Source organism: Carlito syrichta, unplaced genomic scaffold, assembly GCF_000164805.1.
Source record: "Carlito syrichta isolate Samal-C Ts95f unplaced genomic scaffold, Tarsius_syrichta-2.0.1 Scaffold130369, whole genome shotgun sequence".
Taxonomy (NCBI): domain Eukaryota; kingdom Metazoa; phylum Chordata; class Mammalia; order Primates; family Tarsiidae; genus Carlito; species Carlito syrichta.
Window position 1 is genome coordinate 199,335 of NW_007074465.1, and position 25,802 is coordinate 225,136.

Genomic DNA, 25,802 nt, shown 5'->3' on the forward strand with positions numbered 1-25,802 from the left:
CGGGGGGGGGGGGTCCAGGTGAGGGAGTCTCACCTTGAACCTGAGCAGGACCCCAGGAGGGAGGACTTGAGTGTGTGCACATAGTCACGGGGCCCTTGTATGGGAGCCGATGCCACCCTGCTGGCCGGCCCCATCCCCGTCCCATGTCCTTAGTGTGACCCGTGGCAGGTTTGCAAGTCAGACCACATCACAGCTCTAGGAACGGCAGGGACACAGGACTCGGTCCCACAAGAGGGGGAAACTCAGGATTTGGTCCTGCAAGAAGGGGGACTTTGGGACCAGCCCCACAAGAGGGGGGACCTCAGGACTCAGCCCCTCTTGCTCTCGGGCTGCTGGTACCACGCGCAGACAGGCCCGGGCCGTACTGCATGGACCGACTCCCGCAGAACCTTTAGGAAGCCCAGCGTAAAGACCCATGGCTGCCAGGCCAGGGCCTGGTGCTGTGCCGATGCCCGGACTCAAAGCCCCCATCCATGTGGCATCGCGAGAGGAGGCGAGGCCAAGGTGCCTCCCACCCAGCCTCATGCGGGGACCGCTGGAATTACAGCACAGACCTCCCGTCCACCTGACTGGCAGAGCCCCATGCCTAGCCCCGGACAGTGCCTGAGAGCGTCCAGGCACACTCTGGTGCAGTCCAGCACTGAGCCCTCCCTGTTGCCTGGAGGACACAGCAGCTTCTCCTGTGGGGGCTGGGTCACAGCCAGCGGCACCCAGACGCACAAGCCGGGGACAGACAAGCACACATTACCTGGCACTGTGGGTGGCCTACGTGGAGCGCCCCCGCCGTTTCCACGCTGGGCAGCGTGGCCTCCAGGGCGTGTCTGTGTAACAGGCTTGGATCCAAGCACTTGGCAGACTGGGCGTGGGTAGAACTGGCTCCTGGGGCCGCTTTGTCCATGTTCTGACAGTGACACGCAGGGAGCGCCATCTCCCCACTGAGCTGGGCATGGGTGGGACTGCTGGCACCTCTGCCCGGGGCTGGCCTCGGAAGGGTCACCCGCAGGGTAGAGGGGCGCTCCTGGGCCTCCTTCCTTCTGGGGTCTCGCTGCAGGGTGCACTGCGGGGGGCCCAGGATGGGGTCCAGCAGGACCCGGGGGCACCGTGCTGGCCGTGGCCAGGTGTCCGAGAGCGGGGCTGGGGTGCTGGGGCTGCAGACGGGTGGCGTGGGCTGCCTGGCCTTGCCCACGCCGGTGCCTTGCACACCGAGGTTGGGCCCGCTGAACGGTGGAGGGTCCACTGTGGGCTGTGGGGGACAACGGAGTGTGGGCGTGGGCCGCTCTGGGGTGGGCCCATGCCCACCGGCTCAGGGATGAATGCCCGGGGTCCCATGCAGCCCCCAGGACCCCCACGCCTGGAGACCCCCCAGGGAACCAAGGCTCTCTGAGGCTGGGGCGCCTGGCTGGTCCCACACCCAGGACCCGAGAGGCCCTTTCCTGACTCCAAAGACAGGTGTCGGCTGCCCTTCCCAGTAGCCCACCACCCTAGCTCCCTCTGCCCGGAATGCTCCGCAGTCCCTGGCGAGGGCCCAGCCCACACCCGAGCCACCACCCACCCTGCAGGTCCCAGGGAGGCGGCGGCTGCACAGGCCCTGGAGGCAGCGAGGAGGGAGGCACCCAGGCCCAGGCAAGAAGCTGCCGGGGGGCCTGGAGGCGGCGAGGTGTCCCGCTCACATGGGCCACAGGAATTGGGGGCGCCAGGGATGCGAAGCAGGCGGTGGGACTGAGGCCTCCAGCTGGGGGAGCGGACAGCCGCCCTTTCCCAAGTCCAGCCGAGGTGCTGGCCTGCCCAGCCCGGAACGCGGCCAGCGGGTGGGGGCAGCTCCGTCCCCCAGGGGCCCCGGCAGGTGCGCCCACCTGTCTCCACAGGAGCTCGAAGTTGCCAACGTCACAGGCGTGGTCCAGCTTGCGGTCCAGCACCACCTTGAGGGTGTCCTCCTGCACCTGCGCGCAGAGCTGGGCCGTGACGGGCGTGGACGGACGCATGGTGGGCCCGGAGTTGATCTCAATCAGCCAGGGCCGCAGGTCTCTGCCCAGGACGAAGTCAGCGCCGAACAGCTCGAAGCTGTTCTTGCGGGGCTCCACGTGGTCCTGGGCCACGCGCATGGCGTGGGCCACAGCCCGCTTCATGGCAGGGTAGACGAGGCGACCCCACGCGGCCCCGCAGCCCCGCGTCTGCAGATACTGGCAGAAGCGGGTGCTGGTCCACATGTTGTGGCCGGGCAGCAGGGGGCTGCGGTCCTGGTCGTGGCGGAGGCCCCTCTGGATGGAGTGGTTGCACAGGTGGACGGCACTGCGGGCAACGCTCGGGTGAGGCCGCCCTGCCAGGCAGCCCATGCCTGCATGTGGGGCCGTCCCTGCTGGCTCCCCACCCCGGAGCCTGGTCCCCGAGCACAGCGCTTCCTGCCCCGCCCAGCTGTGTGGTCCCGGACAGAGGGGCAGCCCTGGTCCAGCCTGGGAACAGCACACACTGCCCCGGCAGGGCAGCGGCCCAGCAGCCCAGGGCCCCCAATGGGGGACCGCTGGCTGGTAACAGCCTCCCTGCCTCCGTTTCCCCTTCTGCAAATGGCAGGAGGGATGCCGGCCCTCGAGGGCTGCCCTGGTGAGGAGAGGTGAGAAAGGTTCGCCGAGTTAAAGCGTTCAGTTAACGCATCAGTGCTCCTGCCTAATCGAAACAGGATTTAAAGTGACTGACATCTTTCAGGAGAGGGTGAAGCCCCACGAGGGCCAGGGGCATTCCGTCCAAGTTGCAGGCATGGAGGGCGGCCTGCCGGGTGGGATTTCCACCTACCCTGCAGCCGCGCGTAAGTGATACTTCCACAGAAGCCGTGGAAAGGAAAGTGATACAGGCACACCGAGGGGACTTTTGGAAATTAGAAAGGCTGTGATGTGGCTGCGGACCCCAGTGCTGGCCTTCACTGTCTTCAGTTCTTGGCACGTGCCAGGCTGGGCCAAGCTCACACAGGTGCGATTCTGGGAAATCCCGTCACCTGGGCAAGGGCTGCGGTCCCAGATGGAGAAACAGGGCTCAGAGAGGGCACAGGCTTATGGAGAAACAGGGCTCAGAGCGGGCACGGGCTTTGCCAGGTGCACTGCTCATGGCCGGTGGGGCCAGGAATGGGGGAGGGGGCATCCCTGGGCCCCACACCACTCAGAGCACCTTTGCACAGGTGAGTTCCCAGACCCCACCTCCAGGTCCGCTCTACCTGAGGCAGCCAGCAGGGAGAGGCCGAAGCCCCAGCCGCCCCCCAGGACCTGGTCCAGGTGGGACCCCGGTGCGACCTCCCCAGGCAGGACTCCAGAGTTAAGCCCCCTCAGGTCTCCGTGGAGCGACTCTTGGCCCTCCCTGGATTCTGGCTGATTCCTCTGCCAACCCCTGCTCTCATAAGACGTCTAGGCCGCCAGCCCCTCGCGTGGGGGTTGGTCACAAAACAGCCAGAGGACGCCTCGGTTCAGGGAAGCTGGCAGAGCTTCTCGTGTGGATGGCCAGGGTCCTCACGTGGGCAGGACGGGGAGCCTGTCTGAGCCCTCAGAAACATGCCGTCCACGAGAGACGCTCCGCCAGCCTCCCTGCCCAGGGCAGCCCTTTCCTGGACGTAGGCTGCCCTGGCGCCCCACACTGTCCCAGCACCCACAGGCACGCGGCAAAGGGTGCCTTGGCAGAAAAGGATCCTGGGCAGAAGATACATGCATCGTGGGGTTGAGCTGGTTCTGAAAGTCAGTGGGCCTAGGCCTGGGCCGTGGGCAGGTTCTGACCTGCCAGGCCTCAGTCACCCCATCTGTGCCTCTTGTGGTGGTGGGTGGCAGTGCGGGCCTGCCAGGGTGCTGTGGGGTGGCCACGCGGCCTCACGCTCAGTGTCACCCTCCCTCCTCACTGACCCATCCAGGTTGTCTAGGGAGAAGCGCTGAGTTGAGAAGCGCAGGTAGCTGTCCTTGTAGAACCAGACGGTCAGGGGGTTCCAGTCGGTGACCAGGAACCACTGTCGGATGTCGAACTTGGTGTCGCAGATGAGCAGCGGTGTCTCAATGTACTTTTGGACCACCCACTTGTCCCCGGGGGGAGCGTGGTCTGCAGCCGCCAGCCCCAAGATGTCCTCCACATGGTTCATGCACACAATGTCTGCAAGAGGCCACCATCAGCCTGGTGGGCACAGCCACCATGCAGGGCCCAAGCTCCCGGGCTCTGGACCCACTCTGGCTCCCACCAGGACCAGGAGAGTACGTGGGGGGGCAGGGGACCTTTGTGCTCCAGGGACCAGGCTGCCGCCACTGGGCCAGCCCCAGGGCTCCAGGGGACACAGACCAATGAAGGCACAGGAACAGGGACAGAGGCACTTTCGGATGGGAGCCAGCAAGCCCTCAGCCATGCTCTGGATGTGGCATGAACAAGAGGTGGAGGGACACTGACATTCACCCCATCTGGTCCTCCCTGCCTGTGCAGGTGGGTCTCCCATCCTCATGCCCAGAGTTAGGCCACATGTGGAGACCAGTGGCACACGAGCAGAAGAATCTGTGTCACTCTGAGCTGATATATTTCACGCCAGCCTACCTTTTCTCTGTGGTGACAGCCCTGAAATCCTAGGGGACTGGGGTTGTAAGATGAGAGACTTTGCTGGGCAGAGCACCCCCTTTTATCTGCCCATGCTGCCCCACAATAGTCAACAAGAATGCACAAGAGATTCGCTGCTTTTGCTGAAAGCCACTGAGAGTTTGGGTGCTATTTGTTACGTGGCACTGTCTGGTCTATTCTGACTGATACAGGGTGGAAGGGAGCACTATCTCTGGAGGTAAAGGTAGAACAAGGCACAGTTGCTCTAGACTTTTGCTTCTTCAGTCTTAGTGAGTGGAGGCCCTGCTGTCCTGAAATGAAAGCTTTGGACACAGGAATAAGCCACAGAAGCTATGCTGGGCCAACACCCGGCCGGCCAAGAGCAGGAAAGGGCACAATCAGTGGCCAGCAGTGAGAGGCCATTTGGTTTTGACCCAGTGGGTTTGGGGTGTCCATGGGGTGTCCCTGGACATGCCGGTGTCTTCAGTGGGAGGAAAGTCTGGCCTGATGGATGGGGGGAGACAGACGCTGCTCAGGAAGGAGAGCGGGCTCAGGGCAGGGCTAGAGGAGGAGTTTGCTGTGCGTGGCCAGGCAGGGCGGATACTCCTGGGAGAACAGAGGCTAGCCCTGAAAATCTGCAAGGCATCAGGGGAATGTGGGCTGCACAGGCCCCAAAGAGAGAATCTTTCAGGACAGATGATGTTTGGGTCTCACGGCACTAAAATAATAACGATTACAGTTTTTAAAAAAACATAAAAATTAACCACTTGTGAATTTTTATGAAAGAAACAAAACAAAACTCTCTTCAAAATAACTCAGGAGGCAACAGAATAGCAAAAGTAAAAGTGTGTTTAGATACTAAGAAAAATGAGAACAGCAGATGTAACATAAGCAAGAGGGATGCAGCTGAGCCTCAACTGAGCCCGGCTTGTTTATTTGTTTTTAAAAGGACACACAGGAGCCGGGCTCGGTGGCTCAGCCTGTAATCCCACACCTTTGGGAGGCCGAGGTGAGTGGATTGCCTGAGCCCACGGGTTCAAGACCCGCTTGGGCAGCGAGACCTCATCTCTACAATAAATCAAAAAATCAGCCGGGCGTGGTAGCATATGCCTGTAGTTCCGGCTACTCGGAAGGCTGAGGCGGAAGGATCGCCGGAGCCCAGCAGGTCGAGGCTGCGGTGGCTGGGAGTGGCCACTGCACTCCAGTCTGGGCGACACAGCAAGACTCCAACTCAAAAATAAATAATAAAAAATAAATAAATAAAAGGACACACAGCCATACACTACTCACCAGCAAGAATAAGAAAGAGACCAGAGTCATAGCTGCACTCAAGAAGATGAGGTGGAAAATCACAGACAAAATTTATAGCAGGTGCAAAGGCTTTACCTCCATGAGAGAACCTGGTCTCTACAGGTGAGTTTTACAGGGAGTACAGGGGGCAGGAATTCATTGGTACTTGAGACGACATCCTCCAGCCATTTCAGAGGCCCCGCGAGCCCCTTGCCATGATCGCACAGCAATACAGAAAGGAAGACCACAGAGCGGTTTAACTTGCACACACACACAGGAAAGCCCTAATCAACGAGCAAACCCTGATCCTGCACTGTGCCGTGAAGACATCTCTTCCTTGAGCTGTGAGGCCAGACCCGATGCCCGCCTTGGCACTCTACCTCCTTGTTCCTCCCCGCAGATCCCCGGGTGCCAGTCGCGCCTCACCCCTGGCAGGCGCCAAGTGGGGCCCTTGGCGCCGGATGCAGCTCGGGGAGCAGTCACACCACAGCACTCACCCCGGCCGCGGGACTTGGCCGCCGGCTTTACGATCCAGATGTTGTGCAGCCCGTCAATCTCCGTCTGCGGGTTCACAGCCGAGATCTTGCTCAGCAGGGCCTGGCACTGCTGGAAGTAGCTCTTCGAGTTGGAGATGAAAGCGTCACCGCTGCGGAGCGAGACCAGAGAGGGCTAATGCCTGCGGTGGTGGCACCCTGCCCACCCAGCGGGCCCACCTGGTGGGAAGGGGCGGTGCCGGCCCAGGACGCCACCCTGAGGAACACCGGGGAACACGACCGCGAGGCGGCTCCTCACAGGCCCACGTCAGGACAATGGGGATGCCAGTCTGTGAGTCTGGACTGGCACGTGCATCCCGAGGAGCTCCTCGTGAACCCTGAGACACGTGGGAGCTGCGCCCCAGTGCCTCTGTGGCTGGTGCACCTGGGATGCCTGGCAGAAAGCGGCCTGCCAGTGCCGGCTCACGTCCTGCAGCGGGGAGTCAATCCGACTCTGCTGATGGCTGCAAGGGTCATGACGGCCACGGGCCTGACTGGAGAAGCCGCCATAGTCACAGGGCGTAAGAGGGGGTTGCGAGGACTGTTTGAGCTGCTCTTGTCTGGGAGTGCACTCCTGCTGCCAGAGGGGGTGGGGCTGCCCACAGCCACCTCCAGGCCATGGGGCTCTCCACACAAGCCCCACACCACAAGGAGGAAGATGCTGGCGTGGGCCTGGCTGTTCCCCGAGGGGGGAGGCCAGCCGGGCCCGGGACTGGCTGGCGGTCTCTGATGGCCAGGGTTGGGGGAGGGGCGCAAAGCCTCTGGGGATGGCTGTATTCCAAGCACCCCCGTGGGGAGACGGGGCGGGAGCCAGGTGGTCTCAGGCATACTCAGCCCATGTCTCACTCGTCAAAGAGATCCTGTCGGACGGTGCACGGCCAGGCTTCCTGGCCCTGGCCCTGCCAGGGACCTGGTGAGCCCCACAAAGTCAGGCCTGACCAGCCCCGCGGCCCTCAGGGCTCCCGGAGATCCCCACAGGCAGCACCCTGGACACCTGCCCTCCTGATGGGATCCAGACAGGCTGCCAGGACACGCCAGGCTGGGGGGCTGCCCCTTGTGGCCATTCTGGGAGGAAAATGCTGTGGAGTGCATCGCGCCGGCCTGGAAACACGAGACTGGATAGCCCTTCCCTGTCTGTGGTCTCAAGTCAGTGCAGGCCTGAGACACAGACACACCAGCTCCTCCCGACGCTTCCAATCCACTGCCAGTCACCATGCCGACCCTGCCACTGCCAGGTTGCCACGGTGACCCCCGTCACCACTAAGTTACCACCACAGCCACCACCACCCAGCTGACACCTGCCACCACCCAGTAACCATGCCAACCTCCGCGGCCACCCAGCTGCCACGCCAACATGTGCCACTACCCAGCTGCCACACCACCCCCGCCACCCCCCAGCCACCATGGTGCCCCCCCACCCAGTCGCCACGCCGACTCCCGCCACCGCCCAGCCGCCACACTGACACCTGCCACCACCCCAGTTACCATGCCAACCCTCGCCACCACCCAGCTGCTATGCTGACACCTGCAGGGATTTTGACTCAATTACATTGAACTATAGCTCAGCCTGGGAAAAATAAACATCTTTACACCGTTGAGTCTTCTAATTCATCAGCATGATCTTCTACACATGCACATACGCATAAGTAGAGATATATTTAGTATCTCTTACTTGTGTTGTTTTCAGGATAGGGTCTTGAGTGTATTTTGCTACTTATTTCTAGATACTTGTTGCTATTGTCAATTGTGGTTTTAGAATTTCATTTAGCTACTGTTGCTAGTACATAGAAATACCATGGGTTTTTGAATATTAACCTTGCACCTAGTGACCCTGCTAAACCCACTTAATTCCAGTACTTTATAATTTCTTAAAATATTCTATGTGTACAATCACGTCATTTGCAAATAAAGAGTTTTATTTCTTCCCTTTTGACCTTTTATTTTTCCTGTACTATTAAATTAGACAGACTGTTCGGTCAATGTTGAACAGAAGTCTGATGGTGAACGTTTTTGTCTCATTCTGACATCGAGGGGAACACTTTCAGTAATATATGGCCACTAAGAAATATGTTGGCTGTTGGATCAGTATAACTAAACTTTATCAAATTAAGAAAGTTTGTTTCACTTCCTAGTTTGTTAAAAATCTAACATGGACAGGCAAAAAAATTTTTATCATTTTTTTTGTATCTATTGAGATGAACTTATAGCTTTTCTATTTTATTCTGAAGATGTAATAGAATTCACTGATTGATTTTTGGGTGTTAAACTAACCCTGCATTCCTGGAACATAGCTTGTTTGGTTATGTCACATTATTTCATTCGCATATCACTGGTTCAGTTAGACAATATTTTGGGCTAGGATTTCACAAATATACACCGGGTGGAGGCATAAGTTCATGGTGTTTCTCGCTTGCCCATGGAGCACGAATGTCACACGATGGTTGGCTGGTCACGGTTCACCACCTCTGCCAACTCTTGGGTTGACTGACGTGGGCCACCAAAGTCCGACGGTCTTCCCGAACAAGGGGAATCCCTCAGGTAAAGCAGCCCTCTGAAACGCCAAGACCGTTTTCTTGCCACTCTCCCCACACATGGCACAGATGTCTCGAGCTGCCTCCGCTGCCTTTTCTCTGTTAAACGGAAGGATATGTTGGAAACGCTCATTTTCTTCCACTTGACACTCCTTCTTTAGCCCACAAACAGCACTGACTTTCTTCAAATCTGCAAAATGCTGGGCACATTCACAAGCACAACATCATCTCTCCAAATGACACAATATCATGCAGTGTTGCCGTGATACAAAATAAATGCTAAGAACTTATGCATCAGCCTAATATGTTCATGGGAAACATTTGCCTATAATCTTTTTTGGTAATATGCCCTTTTCAAGTTTTGATATCAAGGTTTTTCTGGTCTGATCAAATCATTAGAAAGAGTTTCCTCCTCTATTACTTGAAAGCTGTATATCATTGGAATTAATTTTTAATTAAATGTTTAGAAATATTTACCAGTGGCTGTGGGGGGGGGAGAAATATTTACCAGTGAAGCCATTATGGGCTTAGATTCTCCTTTGTAGGAAAGTCTTAAAAGCTGCAGACTTAATTTCTTTAACAAATATAGAGTATTCAAAATTTCTATTTCATTTTTGAATCTGTTTCAATAAACTGTTTTCCAGAATTTATCCGTTTCTTCTTGACTGCCAACATTACTGGCATGGTGTTGTTTATCACAGTCTTTCGTTATCTTTTTAATATCCTTGGACTCTGTACTGATGTTCCCTCTCTATTTCTGATGTTGGTAAATTGTGCTTTTTTCCTTCCGATCAGATTTGGTAGTGATTTATCCATTTTATTTTATTCTTTATTTTGGAAAAATGTCTTTTAATTTGAAAATTAAAAAGCACACAGAAAAAGATAGTATAATAAACATGCTATCCACCCTCCATAATGAACAAGTGTTATCACTGTTGCACTTCAGGTTTTTAAACAAAACGTGAGAAATGACGGGGTCTCTGCACTACCCCACCCCCCCATTCCCTCCTGTCTTCCAAGGCTTCATGCTTGTTCTCAGGCATTTAGTCCACGCTGAGCTCTGGTATATTCAGACATGTCTGCAAATGGTATACGGAATTATTTCACGTGTTTTAAAAAATGGTCTACCATTGTTTTCAGCACCGATCCATATTCCTGTCATGGCTGCAGCTGATTCAATCACCAGATGATATTCCATCATGAAGATATATCACCAGGGCGACTCCATGTCCAGACACAGGTGACCCTTCCGCCTTAGCCCTCCAAGTAGCTGGAACTACAGGCATGTACCACCATGCCCGGCTAATTTTTGGTTTATTGTAGAGACGTGGTCTCACCAGGTTGCCCAGGCTGGTCTAGAACCCATGGGCTCAGGCAGTCCTCTCACCTCAACCTCCCAAAGTGCTGGGATTGTAGACATGGGCCACCGCGCCCGGCCTCCTCTTATATTTTTTATTTTCATCATTCTACTTAATTTTGGAATTAATTTTATGTTCTTTTTCTAGTTTGAGAGGAAACTATATTTTCATTCAAAACTGGTTTTCAGCCTTTATTATTTTCTGAAGTACTTTAAGGAATACAATAAGCACTGCTTAGCTGAACTGCACAGGCTTTAATATCTTTAAGTTAAATTCAGTAAAATTTTTTCTAATTTCCACTTTCATATCCTCTTTGGCCCAGGAGTTATTTTAAAGTATGTTACTCGATTTCTAAACATTTAGGGATTTTATGTTTCTGTTTATCTTTCTGTTGCTGATTTCTAGTTTAATTCCATTTTTGTAAGAGCCCATATTGTTCATGATTTCACCCCTCTGAAATTCATTAACACTTTATTTAGAGATTTCCATGTGCCCTGGACAACATGTGCATTCCTTAGTTACTGGATTGAGTGTTCTAGACCTGTCAGTGAGGCCACATTAGTTAGTAGTGTTATTTAAAGCTTCCATATATTCACTGATTTTTTAAAATTAGCTTGTTCTATCAGGAACTGAGAAAGGTATGCTAAAAACCCCACTATGAGTGTCAATTTGTCAATTTTCTTTAGTTTTGCCAATATTTTCTTCCATATATGTTGGTGCTATTTTCTTTTCTTTTTTTGTTTGTTTGTTTTTGGTTTTTTGAGTTGGAGTCTCACTCTGTCGCCCAGACTGGAGTGCAGTGGCATGCTTCCAGCCACCGCAGCCTCGACCTGCTGGCCTCCGGCAATCCTTCCACCTCAGCCTTCCAAGTAGCTAGAACTACAGGCGCACGCTACCACGCCCGGCTAATTTTTATTTTATTTTGTTGTAGAGATGAGGTTTCACCAAGTTGCCCAGGCAGGTCTCGAACCCGCGAGCTCAGGCAATTCACTCACCTCAGCCTCCCAAAGCGCTGAGATTACAGGCTGAGCCACCGAGCCCAGTGGTGCTATTTTCATAATGGCATGTAAACTTACTTAGGCTTACTAACATTTTTAGTATTATTATCAAATGTCTGTCTTTATATTTAGTCACATTTCTTGCTTAAAGACTACTTTCTCTGACAATACAGTCATACCCACTTCTTTTTCTCATTATTTCATGATCAATCTTCTTTTTAACTTTCAAAGTGTCTGTGTAATTCTATTGAAAAGTTAGTGTCTCGTGAACATAGTTGAGTCTTTCAGAAAATATACTGTTCTGAAAATCTTCATCCTTCATTGGCGGGCTTGCTTCCTTTACCTCACAGAATCAGCAGGACTGTTGGTTTAAACCCACTGTTTTGTCAGTTGCTTTGACTTGTCCAGTCTCTCCTACATTTATTTATTCTTCCTCTCCACTATTGAAGATTAATCTGGTGTCTTATAGTATTCAATTTTGTCTCCTCTAGCAGCTTTCAGCTATGATTTGGCATCGTTTTTCAGTGGTTAATCTAGAAATAGCAGTATACGTTCTGGGATTTTACTGCTTTTTCCAGTTTACACACATGCAGGAATCACACAGTCCTTATTTTACATATGTAATATGTAACACATAGTGTGTGTGTTATTCAGATGGAAACTGAGTAAGTAAAATGGTCTCTTTCATAGATGACATGATCTTACATGTAGAAAACCCAAAAGAACACACACACACACACACACACACACACACCAAACTATTAGAATTAATAAATGAATTTAGCAAGGTCACAGATTTAAAACCAATAGACAAAAATAAGTTGTGTTTCTAACTAATACCAACAAAAAACTCTTCAGTTAAAATTAAGAAAATAATTCTATACATAATAAAGAATAATATTAATAGTGATACATTTAACAAGAGAGTGCAAGTTATGAACACTGAAAACTATAAAACATTGTGGATACACATTTTAAAAGATTCAAATTAACAACAATAAAAAACTGAGTAAGCTCTTCACCAGCAGATCATCGTTAGCGGAAATATTAAAAGAAGTTTTTCAGGATGAAAGAAAATGATCCCAGATATAGTAACAGAACTACAGGAATGAATGAACACTTGCTAGAGTTAACGTGAAGGGAAAAAAAAGATTGAAATTACTGTTTAAAGTAACAGTAACTATATCACCTGCAGTTGACAACATATATAGAGGTGAAACAAATGACAAGAGAGAACAAATGAACAGGGAATACATAGACTCACACTGTTGTAACATTGTTTAGGAAGTGGTGAAAATCCTAACTGAAAGCAAACAATAATACTTTAGAAGTGCAAGTTGTAACTTCTAGGGTAAGCCCTAAAGGATAAGACCAAAATGTATAACTAAAAGCACATATAGTAGTTACTAAAATGATTAAAATTCTTGGTTAAGAGACTTCTTTATTTAGGGTAGTACATAGTAGGTAGTGGCTTGTCATTATGTCTGCTACAACAGCTAGAGAAAAACTAGATACGTTGAAATATTTATTTTTAAAAAAATCTGAATTGTAAAGAGGACTGGGTGAGCTAAAATTCCTGGCACAGAGAAGACTTTCCTAGGATTGTTGAGTTTGTTAGTAATTTTCTTCCCTAAGAACATTTGCCAAATCTGGGTAAAAGCTGAGATTCAGTCTTGGGGAGGAGCTTCATTAAGGAATGAGAAACCATGTGGCCGTGTGAACTGGCATAAAGGCATGGCAACACACAGTTTCTTGAGAGCATAGAAGCCCGGATGTTTGGTTGAAAACACAGAGTGAAACCTCCCAGTCCTGCAGAGTTTAGGAGTCAGCATTCTCCTGGAGGAGGAACCTGGGACAAACCTTTTTCATTTTCACCCTGAGACATTTTCCTGGGCAAAATCCATCCAAACTGCAACCCAGTCCTCAGGGATGCAGCTTAAGTGCTAAATGGTTGAGGATATTAGTCCTGTATGATATTTCCACAACTGAAGAAAGTGTGAACCTCTCTGAAAACGGTATTCCACACTTCAGCTCCATGCTTCTTTTATGTAGGCTCTGGCATCCAGCAAAAATTAAGGAGATTGAGAAGAGGCAGAGCAACCTGACTGAGGGTAAAGAGCAAAGAAATGACACCAGAGAGATGACCCAGATGCCAGAGTTCGAATGAGAGAGGTTGAAATGCAGACTGGACACAGCAGGAGACAAAACTGGCAAACCCTAGACAGGCCACCAGAAAATATCGATTCAGCTTCAGAGAGGAAGAAATGAAAAAGACAATCCAGAGCAGAGGGGTATGTGAAGCACAGACGGGTTAACTGTATGCGTAATTGGGGTGCAAAAAAGGTGAGGGATAGGAGAATGCAGCAGAAGCAGTCTCTGAAGAGATAATGGCTGGGAGCTTTTCAAAATCAATGTGCTGGGAGCTTTTCAAAATCAATGTCAGATTCTAACACAGTGCTTTAAAAGTCTCCAGAAACTTAAGAGTAAATGCAAAGAAAATCGCATTAGATGCAATAAAGGCAAACTTCTAAGAAAGAAAAAGAGAGAATCTTTAAAAAGCAACTTGAGAGAATGAAAGTATCGTTTCAGAGAAATAGTTAAAAAAAAATTTTGGCTAACTTCTCAATGGGAATTATGAAACCCCAAAGACGATGGAATCGCCCTTTTAAAGTTCTGGTGGGGAAACCTCCAGCCTACACTTCTGTCCCAGCCAAATTATCTTTCAAAAGTGAAGGCCAGCTATAGCCGAGAAAACTCTTTAGCAGCAGAACAAGATTACCAAAAATATTAAAGAACGTTTTTCAGGCGGAAATAAAACAATCTTGGAAGAAGTTGCAGAACTGCAGAAAGGAAGGAGGGACACCAGAAAGAGGAACACTAAAGGCAAATGCCAAAGAATGCAGACTGCTTAAAGGAGGAACAGTAACACGGCTTGTGGGGTTTTACCATCCATGTAGAAGTAAGACCCAAGGCGACAGCCCGACAGGAAAAAAGGGGGTCAGTGGAGTCAGACAGCCCCAGGTTCATACATTGTCCAGGAAACAGTAAACATACAAATGCAAGGCAGATCGTAAGGAGTCAAAGACGCAGACTGCAATATCTAGCATAAGCAGAAAAGGAACAACACAGAAACGTGTAGTCAGAAAGGAAGCGCAGGAGATACGATGAAATAATTGAGAACAGTTGGCAACCCGAAAGACGGGGGAAGGAGTGACAGGAAGACAGAGCAATCAGGAGACAGGGAAACTGTGCAAGGCGGCAACTCCCACCCGGTCACTTCCACAGGAGCCTGGTGCAAATGCAGCAACTACTCCAACAAGAAGGGTTGTAAGACTGGGCGAAAAGCAAGGTCAGCCATGAATGCCGCCTTTTTTTTTTTTTGAGTTGGAGTCTCACTCTGTCGCCCAGACTGGAGTGCAGTGGCCGCTCCCAGCCACCGCAGCCCTGACCTGCTGGGCTCCGGCGATCCTTCCGCCTCAGCCTTCCAAGTAGCTGGAACTACAGGCGCGTGCTACCATGCCCAGCTAATTTTTTTGATTTATTGTAGAGATGAGGTCTCGCCAAGTTGCCCAGGCAGGTCTTGAACCCACAGGCTCAGGCAATTCACTCACCTCAGCCTCCCAAAGCGTGGGATTACAGGCTGAGCCACCGAGCCCGGCTGTATGCACCTTTTATATGAGACCCGGGCTCAGTATAAAGGGTGAAGGCATAGACTGGAAGTAAAAGGTTGGACAAGATGCACACCTGGCACATGCTCATATAAAGCCGGTGTGGAAGCACACGTCTCAGAAAAGGTGGGATGTCAGGGAAGAAGTATTCGTGGCAATAAGGACAGAAGGGCCTGGAAGAAGGAAGACAGGCCACCCTGAACAGGATGTACTCAACACCATTGACTCAAAATGCAGAAAGCAAACAGCCTCAGAGGAGGGAAATGGAGACTCCTCAAACTGCTGGAGATTTAACTCACTCCTCTGTGTAGCTTGGAGAGCAAGCAGGTGGAATAATCGGAAGGACACAGATCTGAGCCACATGGTCCCCTGATGTGGCCTGAATGATGTGTTGTGGAGACACCCACCCCAGCGGCTGCAGAATACTCCTTCCATTCAAGTGTGTGTGAGACATTCGCCAAAGCAGACTGTGTGTCGACAACATTGTCAACAACATTCATGCTCATTCTGTTTTAAAAATGATTTCATGTTCTTTATCCATGGTGAATATCTATATTTTAAAAAACTGGGCCGGGCTTGGTGGCTCAGCCTGTAATCCCAGCACTTTGGGAAGGATTGCCTGAGCCTGGGGGTTTGAGACCAGCCTGGGCAACTTGGTGAGACCTCATCTCTACAATAAATCAAAAAGTTAGCCGGGCGTGGCAGCACATGCCTGTAGTTCCAACTACTTGTAGGCTGAGGTGGAAGGATCGCCAGAGCCCAGTAGGTCGATGCTAGGGTGGCTGTGAGCATACCACTGCATTCCAGCCTGGGTGACAGAGTGAGATTCCAACTGAAAAAAAAAAAAAAAAAATTGACCCTCACCTCTTACTTTACAGAAAAATCAACTTAAGAGCAATCATAAAAAGCTAAAAGTGAATGGGAAACCAGGACCGTGTCCCGAACACATCACAGGAGAACATCTTTGTGATGTTCGACAGGCAAAGACTTCTCAAACTGGCTCTGCCATACTAACATAGCATAAGAGTGTTGATTCCCTGAACTTCGTCACAAAGCACCATAACAGGCAAGAAGCCATACCTAACACACATGTCAAAAAAGGCTCCATGAAGATACGTAGAGATGCTTAGAAACTGACTTAAAAAGCAACGGCCACCCTGACTTTTTTTTTTGACTTATGGTAGAGATGAGGTCTCGCTGCCCAGGCGGGTCTCGAACCCACGGACTCAGGCAATCCACTCACTTCAGCCTCCCAAAGGCGTGGGATTACAGGCTGGGCCACTGAGCCGGCTTACCCTGACTTTTAAACAAGCAACAGATGTGACCCAGTGCCCCAGGAGATGAGATAAGCACAGGCCCAGCTGGCACTAGTGTCAGAGAACGGCACAGTGAGGCCGTGGGGGTGGAGGCAGAGGCCGACGGCGCCGCCGCGGGCCAGGATGAGAGGCAGAAGAGCCCGGGCCTGCTGGGCCAGTCCGAGGAGCCACTTGGGAAACAGCCCGACCTGGAGGCACTCGAGGCGCACCACCTTGAGGGGCGCTCTGTGGCGTTGGAATAGGACACAGCCCAGTGATGGGAGGAACGGGCCGCCACAAGGGCCGCCGTGGCCAGCGCGCACAGAGTTTATGTCGGCGGGCAGGGAATGAGATCCCTCAAGCCTGCAACTCGAGAACAGACAGCACTGCCCAGGTGTGGCAGGCGTGGAACAGGTGTGACCTCTGTGGGTCTGGCCGAGGCGGGGAGGCGAGGAGAGGGCCCGGGGACTGTGATGTGGTCCATCTCAACCTGGTTGCGGCTACCCAGGACACACGAATCTGCCTGTGCAGAGGCGATTATAACCCAGGAGGACACTCCAGCAAACACCATCCATCTCTGCTGATGTGATGGCGACACAGGACACACCAGCAAATGCCATCCACTGTGTGGATGCCATTGTAAGCGGTGCGCCCTTAGCAGTACGCATGCAATGCCTCAACCCAAAGAAAAAACCCTTGATTAACTCAGGAGAGAAGAAACAAAATCTACCCTGGTGGAGCGTGGGGCTCAGCAGACCCTGTGGATGTGGCCCTGGCTTCCCTGATGGGCTCCCTGGCGACAGTGGCTCAGGCTGCAGGGTGTCAGGCCCCTCTGCCCAGCCCCCCGCCGTGGTGACCTTCGTCAAGGATGTGCCGGGCCCCCCCGCCCAGGAAGAACATGGCCTCAGCAGGCGAGGAGAGCCGGGGTCACCTTGGACCCAGAGCAGCGAGGGGCGAGAGTTGACAGTCGGGAAGCCTGGCCCACACAGCACCTCTGCTGGCCACTCGCTGACAGCCAGGGGTGAGCCCGGTGGCCCAGTCACGAAATGGACAAACTCCTGCCCGTGTCGGGCTGGGCAGGCCAACTGAGGCCAGAGACACAAGAGGGAATTGGACGGTGCGTAGGGCAATGTTAACCCCCAAGGGTGCCTCAAAGGGCACTTTATGTCGACAACCAACAGGGTCTGGCGGGACAGGCAACTGGGGACTTAGTACCCCAACATCCAGACAGGGCACCAATACCCAGACAGGTAGCCCATCATTCAGATGGGCACCCAAACATCCTGGCAGGCACCCGAATATCCAGACATGCAGGGGCACCCCAACATCCAGGTGGGCACCCCAACACCCAGACAGGCATCTCCACACCCGGAGACTGTGCTGCCTGGAGCTCCAGGCCCCTCCCCATCCATGCTGGTGCGACGTTGGCTGTGGCTGCCACGGAGGTGTCTTACTGCACGAGTGTGTAGTACTGCTGGGTCAGGTCACTCCACTCGGCCTCCGTGAGGTCCCCCTCGGCATCCTCCCCCATGTCGATGTCCTCATGCTCCAGCCGCCCCAGGTAGGCCTGGCACACCCTGCACGCGGTGTCCACCAGCTGCCCCGGGAGGCCTCGGAGCTCGGCCTCAGCGTCCTCTGGATCTGAAACCCAAGCACAGGCATGGGCATGGGAGCCAGCACGGGGCTGCCCACCCACCCATGGAGCAGCGTGGACGTCGTGGACGGGGCTATCCCACCCCCCTTCCCCACGGCACCACAAGGCTCCTGGCAGCACGCCGGGGTCATGCCTGCGCCAGGTGGGCCGGCAACCCCTCCCTCTGGCGCCGTCCGCCCTCTACGCCCGGTGTGCCCCACGTCGCCCACTGCCCAGCCCCTGCCACCAGACCCGCGCTCCTCCCAGCAGCGAGGAGAGGGGGCCTCTCACTGGCGCTCACAAAACCCCGCTTTTCTGAGCACATTCCAGGGAGTCCATAATGCTCCTGAGAAGCAGTTACCATGCCACCACCTGGCAAGTGCTTCTGAGCATGGGCTCCCCGCTCCCACAGGGCTCCTCACACACCCCCACAGCTGGGTCGTGGCTCTGTGCGTCTGGCCCCTGACACGGGATTCCCCCTCCTGGAGCCCACGACTCCGGGCCACTGTGAGTCCTGGGAAGCACGAGGGAAGGCGAGCCCAAAGTGGCCTCAGGCACCGGGCCAACAGCTGAGAACCGCAGACACCCGCCTAGGCTGAACGGAAGCAAGCCCAAGGGCGTCTGGGGCTGCCTGGAAGATGCACAGGGCGGCGCCATATGCTCGGGGGATGGGTGCTGTGCAGGCTGAGGAGCAGCAAGGGGTGGCCACAAGGAGAGGGCCCAGCGAGGTGGTGCCGCAAGGCAGAGCACTCAGGTCTCTGCGGGACATGACAGTTACAGGCATTCAAACACAAGATTAACCATTTCGCAGTACACAACTGCACTTCTCATTTCTGGTCCAAACTGTGAGGAACTTAGACATCACCGCAATCAGAACAAACCCAAGAATCAATTCTCAGAGCCATCAGAGAAGTGAGGTCAAAGGCTAACCACTGCCCCCAAATTGGAGAGACCGATGGGCAGGTACAGAGAATCACAACTCACCCAAGAGAAACCCATGGGGCCAGTGCTGGGGAAGGCCTGAGCCGTCACTGGTTACTGGCTGGAGGCAAGTTCACAGGGAATGTCTACCAGACAGACCACATTCTGGGCCGTAAAACACCCGTTGGCAAATTTAAAATAACTTGAATCATATAATATATGCTCTCAGATCAAAGTAGAACTTAACTCGGTATCAGTAAGAGAAAGATTGCTAGAAAATCTCAAAGTACTTGGAAACTAAACAATACACTTTATTTTATTTTATTTTTTTGAGTTGGAATCTCATTCTGTTGCTCAGGCTGGAGTGCAGTGGCATACACGCTCACGCCACCCCAGTGTTGACCTGCTGGGCTCCAGCGATCCTTCCACCTCAGCCTTCCGAGTAGCTGGAACTACAGATACGCACTCCCATGCCCAGCTATTTTTTATTTTATTGTACAGATGAGGTCTCGCCAAGTTGTCTGGGCTGGTATTGAACCTGAGGGCTCAGATAATCCTCTCACCTCGGCCTCCCAAAGTGCTGGGATTATAGGCATGAGTCACTGCGCCCAGCTAGCAATACACTTTATAATAAACACATGAGTCAAAGAAAAGTTTCAAGAGCAACTAAAATAAAAAAATATTTTGAACTAAGTGAAAATGAAAACATAACATCAAAATGCGTGAGATGCAGCAAAAGCAGTACTTTGAGGGAAATTTATAGCTTTGGATGCACATATTATAAAAGAAAAAGATCTAAAACCAATGGTCTGAGCTTCTACCTGGGCAAAATAGAAAAAGAAGAGCAAATTAAATCCAAAATAATAAGAAGAAATGATACAAATTAGGGCAGAAATCAATGAATCTGAAAACAGGAAATCAACAGAGGAAAATCAATGAAGCAAACATCTCGTTCTCTGAAAAGAGCAATAAAATCAATAAGCTTCTAGCCAGGTTCACTAAGATAAAGAGAAGACACATATTACTAATATCAGGAAAAAAAGAAGAGGACATCGCTACAGATCCCATGGGCAAAAAAGGACAACAAGGAATATAACAAACGACTCTCTACACACACATTTGATAACTGAGATGAAATAGACCAATTCTTTGAAAGACACAGGATGCTAAAATTTACATAAAAATAGGCAATCCGAATAGGCCTATATCTTGCAAAAAATGCATCAGTAATTAATAACCTACACCAGAAGATGTCCCAGATGGATTCACTGGCTAATTTGACCAAACATTTAAGAAAAAAAGGCTGGGCTCAGTGGCTCAGCCTGTCATCCCAGCACTTTGGAAGGCCAAGGCAAGTGGATTACCTGAGCCCATGGGTTTGAGACCAGCCTGGGCAACTTGGCGAGACCTCGCCTCTACAATAAATCAAAGAATTAGCTGGGCATGGTGATGCATGCCTGTAGTTCCAGCTACTTGGAAGGCTGAGGCCGAAGGGTCACCAGGGCCCAGTGGGTTGACGTGAGGTGGCCATGAGCGTGCCCTGTACTCCAGCCTGGGCAACAGAGAGAGACTCCGACTCAAAAGTTAAAAAGGAAGAAAGAAATCATCCCAAATGTCTGCAGTCTTTTCCAGAAGGTGGAAGCAGAGGGACCGTTTCTTAACTCCTGTGAAGCCACATCAACTCAACACCAAAACCAAAGACATGATAAGAAAGCTAATAGCCCTCACAAACGTAGATGCCAAAACCCTCAATACATCATCAAATGAGCCCCGTGATGTAGGACGTCCACGACACACAACCAAGTGGAATCGACTGCAGGCATGGCACGCTGGCCCACATTTGAGATCGAGTCACCTCACGGCCGTGGTCTGGCTCATACGAATGCTGCCTCGGCATCTGCCTTGCCACTCTCGACCTGCACGGCTTGAGGCTGTCTCCGCCCATTCCTGCTTTGGGGTTCCAGATGGAAGAGGCCCCCAGCCAAACTGCCCGACCTGACCCCGGACTTCTGCTTTAAGTCGGGGAACCCAATGACGTAACGCCCGAGTTCCCACATTTAGCCTCGCTTTCCCTCCAAATTAACCAGTCCCGCCTCATCTCGGGAAACTCACCAGCGTAACGCTATGGACCCCAGTCAAGCTTCAGCCCACAGCGCCTGCCTCTCTGTTGCTCCCACCTCACCTGCTGGTTGGGCTCACATGTCCCGGACAGCCAGCCCCCTTCCTGCTGGTCCTCTTCTCTCTGGATCTGCAAGTCACACCCTCAATCTTTTCTCCACCCCAGTCTGAATGTCCCTCATTGTGCCTCACCTGACTACACGGAGTGTAACTTACATATCTCATCACACATCTCGCTTCACAAACCACAACGGCAATCCGTCACGCCCACAGCCTAAAGAGTCACGCGGTCATATCAACAGACGCAGGAAAAGCATTGGGCAGAATCCAATGCTCATTCACGATATGAGCCCTCAGCAAACTAGGAGTAGAGAAAAACTGCCTTAACTTGGTGGAGAACACCTACGAGAGACCCACAGGCAGCATCACACTTGGTGAAGGCACCAGCAGCTTGCCTGCTGGAATCAGGAGCAGGGCAAATGTTCCCACTCACTGCTGCCTTTCAGCCTTGTGCCAGAAGGCCTCGCTGACGGAACAAGGCAAGAAAAGCAAATGAAAGCTGTGTGGGTTGGGAAGGAAGATAAAACTGTCTTTGTTCACAGGTTTCTACATAGACATGGTTGCCTATGTAGAAAATGTTAAAAAATCAACCCTCAAACTTCTGGAACAAATAAATGGCCATAGTCAGTTGCTTTCCTATATTGCAGCAAGGAAAGGCTGGAGTTTGAAATTAAAAACAGAATGCCATTTCCATTTGCATACCCCCACATGAAATGCCCCCAAATAAATCTAGCAAAATGTGTCCGAGATCTATACTTGGAGAACTACAAAACGGATGAAAGATATAAAAGAAGAACTGATTAAACGAAGAGGTATTTCACATACATGAACAGGAGAGACTCGATATTATTAAGATATCAGTTCTTCCCAGCTTGTCTATGCACACCCCTAGTCAAAATCCCAGCAAGTTATTCTTTGGATGACTGATTCTAAAGTCAAACAGAAAGGCAGAAGACCAGAACAGTCAACTTGGTCACGGAGAAGCACAATGTCCAAGGAGACACTGCCTGTCGGAGGTCGAGACTTACTCTACTCAGTGATGTGGTATTACTGAAAGAACAGACACACAGATTCATGGAACAGAACAGAGTCCAAAATCGACCCACTGGCTGGGCACCGCGGCTCATGCCTGTGGTCTTAGAATTTTGCAAGGCCAAGGAGGGAAGATCACCTGAGCCCAGGAGTTTGAGAACGCCTGGAAAATACAGCAAGGCCTTGTCTCTACAAAGCTACAAATTAAAAAAATCAGCCAGGTGTGGTGGCATTTGACCACGGTCTCAGCTACTCGGGAGGCTGAGCACGGGGACACACACACACACACACACGACTGCCTGAGCCCTGGAGTCTGAGGCTGCCGCTGCATTCCAGCCTGGACGACAGAGTGAGACCCCAACTCAAAAGGAATTGACCCACACAAGCATAACTGACCTTTGACGAAACAACCGATCATTGGCAAAGGAACAAGAGGAATACAATGGAGAAGAGATAGTCTCTTCAGCAAATGGTGCTAGGACAACTAGACACCCACGTGCAAAAAATCAAATCTAGACAAAGATCTTACGCTCTTCACAAAAAGTGACTCAAAATGTAAAAGGGAAAACGACAAGACAGCTAGAAGAAAACAGACGAGAAAAGCTAGAGGACTCTGGGTCTGGCATTGACTTTTTAGGCACAAAACCAAAGGCACGATCCAGAAAGAATCAGTTGGCCTCCATCATAATTAAAAACTTCTCTTGGCCGGGCTCGGTGGCTCAGCCTATAATCCCTGCGCTTTGGGAGGCCCAGGTGAGTGGATTGCCTGAGCCTGCGGGTTCGAGACCCACCTGGGCAACTTGGCGAGACCTCATCTCTACAATAGATCAAAAATCAGCCGGGCGTGGTAGCATGTGTCTGTAATTCCGGCTACTCAGAAGGCTGAGGCAGAAGGATCGCCGGAGCCCAGCGGGTCGTGGCTGCGGTGGCCGGGAGCGGCCACTGCACTCCAGTCTGGGCGACCAAGTGAGACTCTAACTAAAAAAAAAAAAAACCAAAAAAACCAAAAACTTCTCTCGGCCAGGCATGGTGGCTCAGCTTGTCATCCCAGCCGTTTGGGAGGCTGAGGTGAGTGGATTACCTGAGCCTGAGGGTTTGAGACCTGCCCGGGCAACTTGGCAAGACCTCGTCTCCACAATAAATCAAAAATTAGCCGGGCGTGGTAGCGTGCGCCTGTAGTTCCAGCTACTTGGAAGGGTGAGGTGGAAGGATTGCTGGAGCCCAGCGGATCAGCACTGGGGTGGCCATGAGTGTGCCACTGTGCTCCAGCCTGGGCGATGGAGTGAGACTCCAACCCAAAAAAAACCCCAAACAAACAAAAACTTCTCTCTGCAAAGACACTGTCAAGAGAATGCGGAGACAAGCCTTGGACTGGGAGGAGACACCTGCACACATTTAATAAAGAAATGCTATGCCGAGGGCATAAGGAACACCAGAACCTCAGCTGCAAGAAAGAAACTCTGCTTGAGTGGGCAGAGGTTCTCCCAGCCACCTCAGTAAAGACGTGTGGATGGAGAGTAGCACAGGAAAGACCCCCGCACCAGGAGTCACTGTGGCGCTGCAACTTACAGCCACAAGGCGCCACTGCAGACTGTGAGGACCCTGACGGCCCCACGGCTGGCGAGGAGTAGAGCAGCGGGAACTCCCACTTGGCACCGCGGTGGCAGGTGTGCCTTCACTTGGAAGATGGTTTGGCGGCTCCTTCTGAAAGGAAACGCCTCCTGCCACAGCGTCCAATGAGGGTACCCCTGGGCATTTTCCCAAACGAGCTGAAGACGCGGTCCCCCAAAAACCTGACCACGGAGGGCTCCGGCAGCTCTCTTCACAACTGTCAGAAGATGGAACACTCGAGGCATCCTTCAGGAGGTGAGTGCCTCAGCCCACGTGGCACATGCAGACAGTGGGGGACCGGCCATCACTGAGAGACGTGAGCTGCCGGGCACAGTGGCTCACACCTGTCACCCCAGCACTTTGGGAGACCCAGGCAAGGGGACTGCCTGGGCCTGGGGGTTCGCGACCAGCCTGGGCAACTTGGCGAGACCTGGTCTTTACGATAAATCAAAAAATTAGCAGGCATGGTGGCGTGTGCCTGTAGTTCCGGCTCCTGGGAAGGCTGAGGTCAAAGGATCGCCTGAGCCCGGCAGATCGAGGCTGCGGGGCCATGAGCATGCCCCTGCACTCCATCCTGGGTGACAGAGGGAGATGCCACTCAGAAAAAGAAGAGAAGTGAGCTGCCAGGCCAAGAAAAGGCACGGAGGACCCTTAAGTGCCTGTTGCTAAGTGAACGAACCAGCCGAAAAGGGCCACATGTTGTGCACTTCTGATGACATGGCACTCGGCAGGCACCAACCCTGGAGGCAGCGAGGAGACTATGGTGGCTGAGGGCTGGGTGGGGCTGCCTGGGGGAACTGGGGCGGGTTGTGTGGCAGTGGCGCTCCTCTATGTGATGCCAGGACTATGGGCACCTCTGTCCACACCGACGGAGTGTGCAACACCGGAGGGAACCCTCCTGTGAACCGCGGACGAGGGTATCACAACCTGCCGCTGTGGGGGCCTTGTGGCATCAGCTCTCTGGGCTTCACACAAGCCAGCCCAAGCCCCGCTCAGAATTGAGAAGAAAAAGCAGCTGAGGCACAGCCTCTCGCAGGCAGCTGGCCGGCATGGGTCACGCGTCTTTGTTTCCCACCCAGAGGGTGCCACGAAGGCACCCCTCCGATGGTGACACATGCAGGTGTCAGCTTGGCGTCCTGTGTCCGCCAGAGCCCTCCCTGGCCTGGAGTCACCTGACCCATCAACCGCTGTCTGCCCAAATCGACTGCAAAATGATCATGCCAGCGTTCACCTTTTAACAACTGTAACAGAGAAATCATGGAGAGGGGGTGTCACTGGGCACTCTCGAACCCTACACTCAGCCATGCCGGAGCCTAAAGCTGCGTTAAAAGAACATTCAATCGAAGTGAACAGCAGCCTCAAAGACATATTTGGGCTTTGCAGGCCCAAGCCACAGTGGCTGTTTGTGCCTCTGTGCGGGCCAGGAGCGAGGCAGGCTCCTGACCACCAGCTGGAAGCCAAGCCCGGGTGTGGATGTCTCAGCACTGTGTAAACCAGAGGGGGAGAAACATCTAGCCCCACAGTTAAAACAGAAAATGGGTTTGCTGCCAGAATCATGGGACATGCCCCAGGTGTTGGTGCACACGGTCTTGGCTGCTCAGAACCTCAGAACTGACCACAGCCAGGAAAGCCAAGATGGTCTCAGGACTGAGGCCCGGGATGAAGGTCTCAGACGGAGGCCCCAGGATGGAGGTCCAGGATGGAGACTCAGGACAGAGGCCCAGGATGGAGGCCCCAGGATGGAGGCCCGGACACAACCCCAGGACAGAGCCCCGGGACGGAGGCCCAGGACAGAGACCCAGGACGGAGGCCCAGGAAGGAGCTCCAGGACAGAGACCCAGGACGGAGCCCCGGGACTGAGGCCCAGGACGGGAGCCCAGGACGGAGGCCCAGGAAGGAGCTCCAGGACAGAGACCCAGGACGGAGCCCCGGGACTGAGGCCCAGGACGGGAGCCCAGGACGGAGGCCCAGGATGGAGGCCCAGGACGGAGACCAGGGAGGAGGCCCAGGACAGAGGCCGAGGACGGAGCCTGCCCGCCCCTGGCCACACGCACCTTTCCCGCTGCCCGGGTCGCGGTCCCCTGCCTCGGCCCTGCTGCTCCGGGGCTTGCTCCTGCTGCGGTTCTGGCGGCCGACGACCCACTTGAGGATGCTGGCGGCCACGGTGAGCCGGAAGTCGCCTGGAAGGGCACTAGGCCTCGCAGGGCCG

At 52.7% G+C, this 25,802-nt stretch overlaps 1 protein-coding gene across 1 annotated transcript in view; it reads right to left on the reverse strand.

Moving 5' to 3' along the window:
* Window positions 1–308: 308 nt before the first annotated feature.
* Window positions 309–25,802, reverse strand: part of TTLL8 (tubulin tyrosine ligase like 8) — a 33,493-nt gene continuing 7,999 nt past the window's right edge. The window contains exons 6-12 of the mRNA XM_008048953.1: window positions 25,648–25,773; window positions 17,673–17,859; window positions 6,333–6,481; window positions 3,876–4,116; window positions 1,854–2,289; window positions 749–1,243; window positions 309–389 (exon numbers count right to left, since the gene is read on the reverse strand). Coding sequence (XP_008047144.1) covers window positions 309–389; window positions 749–1,243; window positions 1,854–2,289; window positions 3,876–4,116; window positions 6,333–6,481; window positions 17,673–17,859; window positions 25,648–25,773 — 1,715 coding nt within the window. The remainder of the gene's footprint in view (window positions 390–748; window positions 1,244–1,853; window positions 2,290–3,875; window positions 4,117–6,332; window positions 6,482–17,672; window positions 17,860–25,647; window positions 25,774–25,802) is intronic.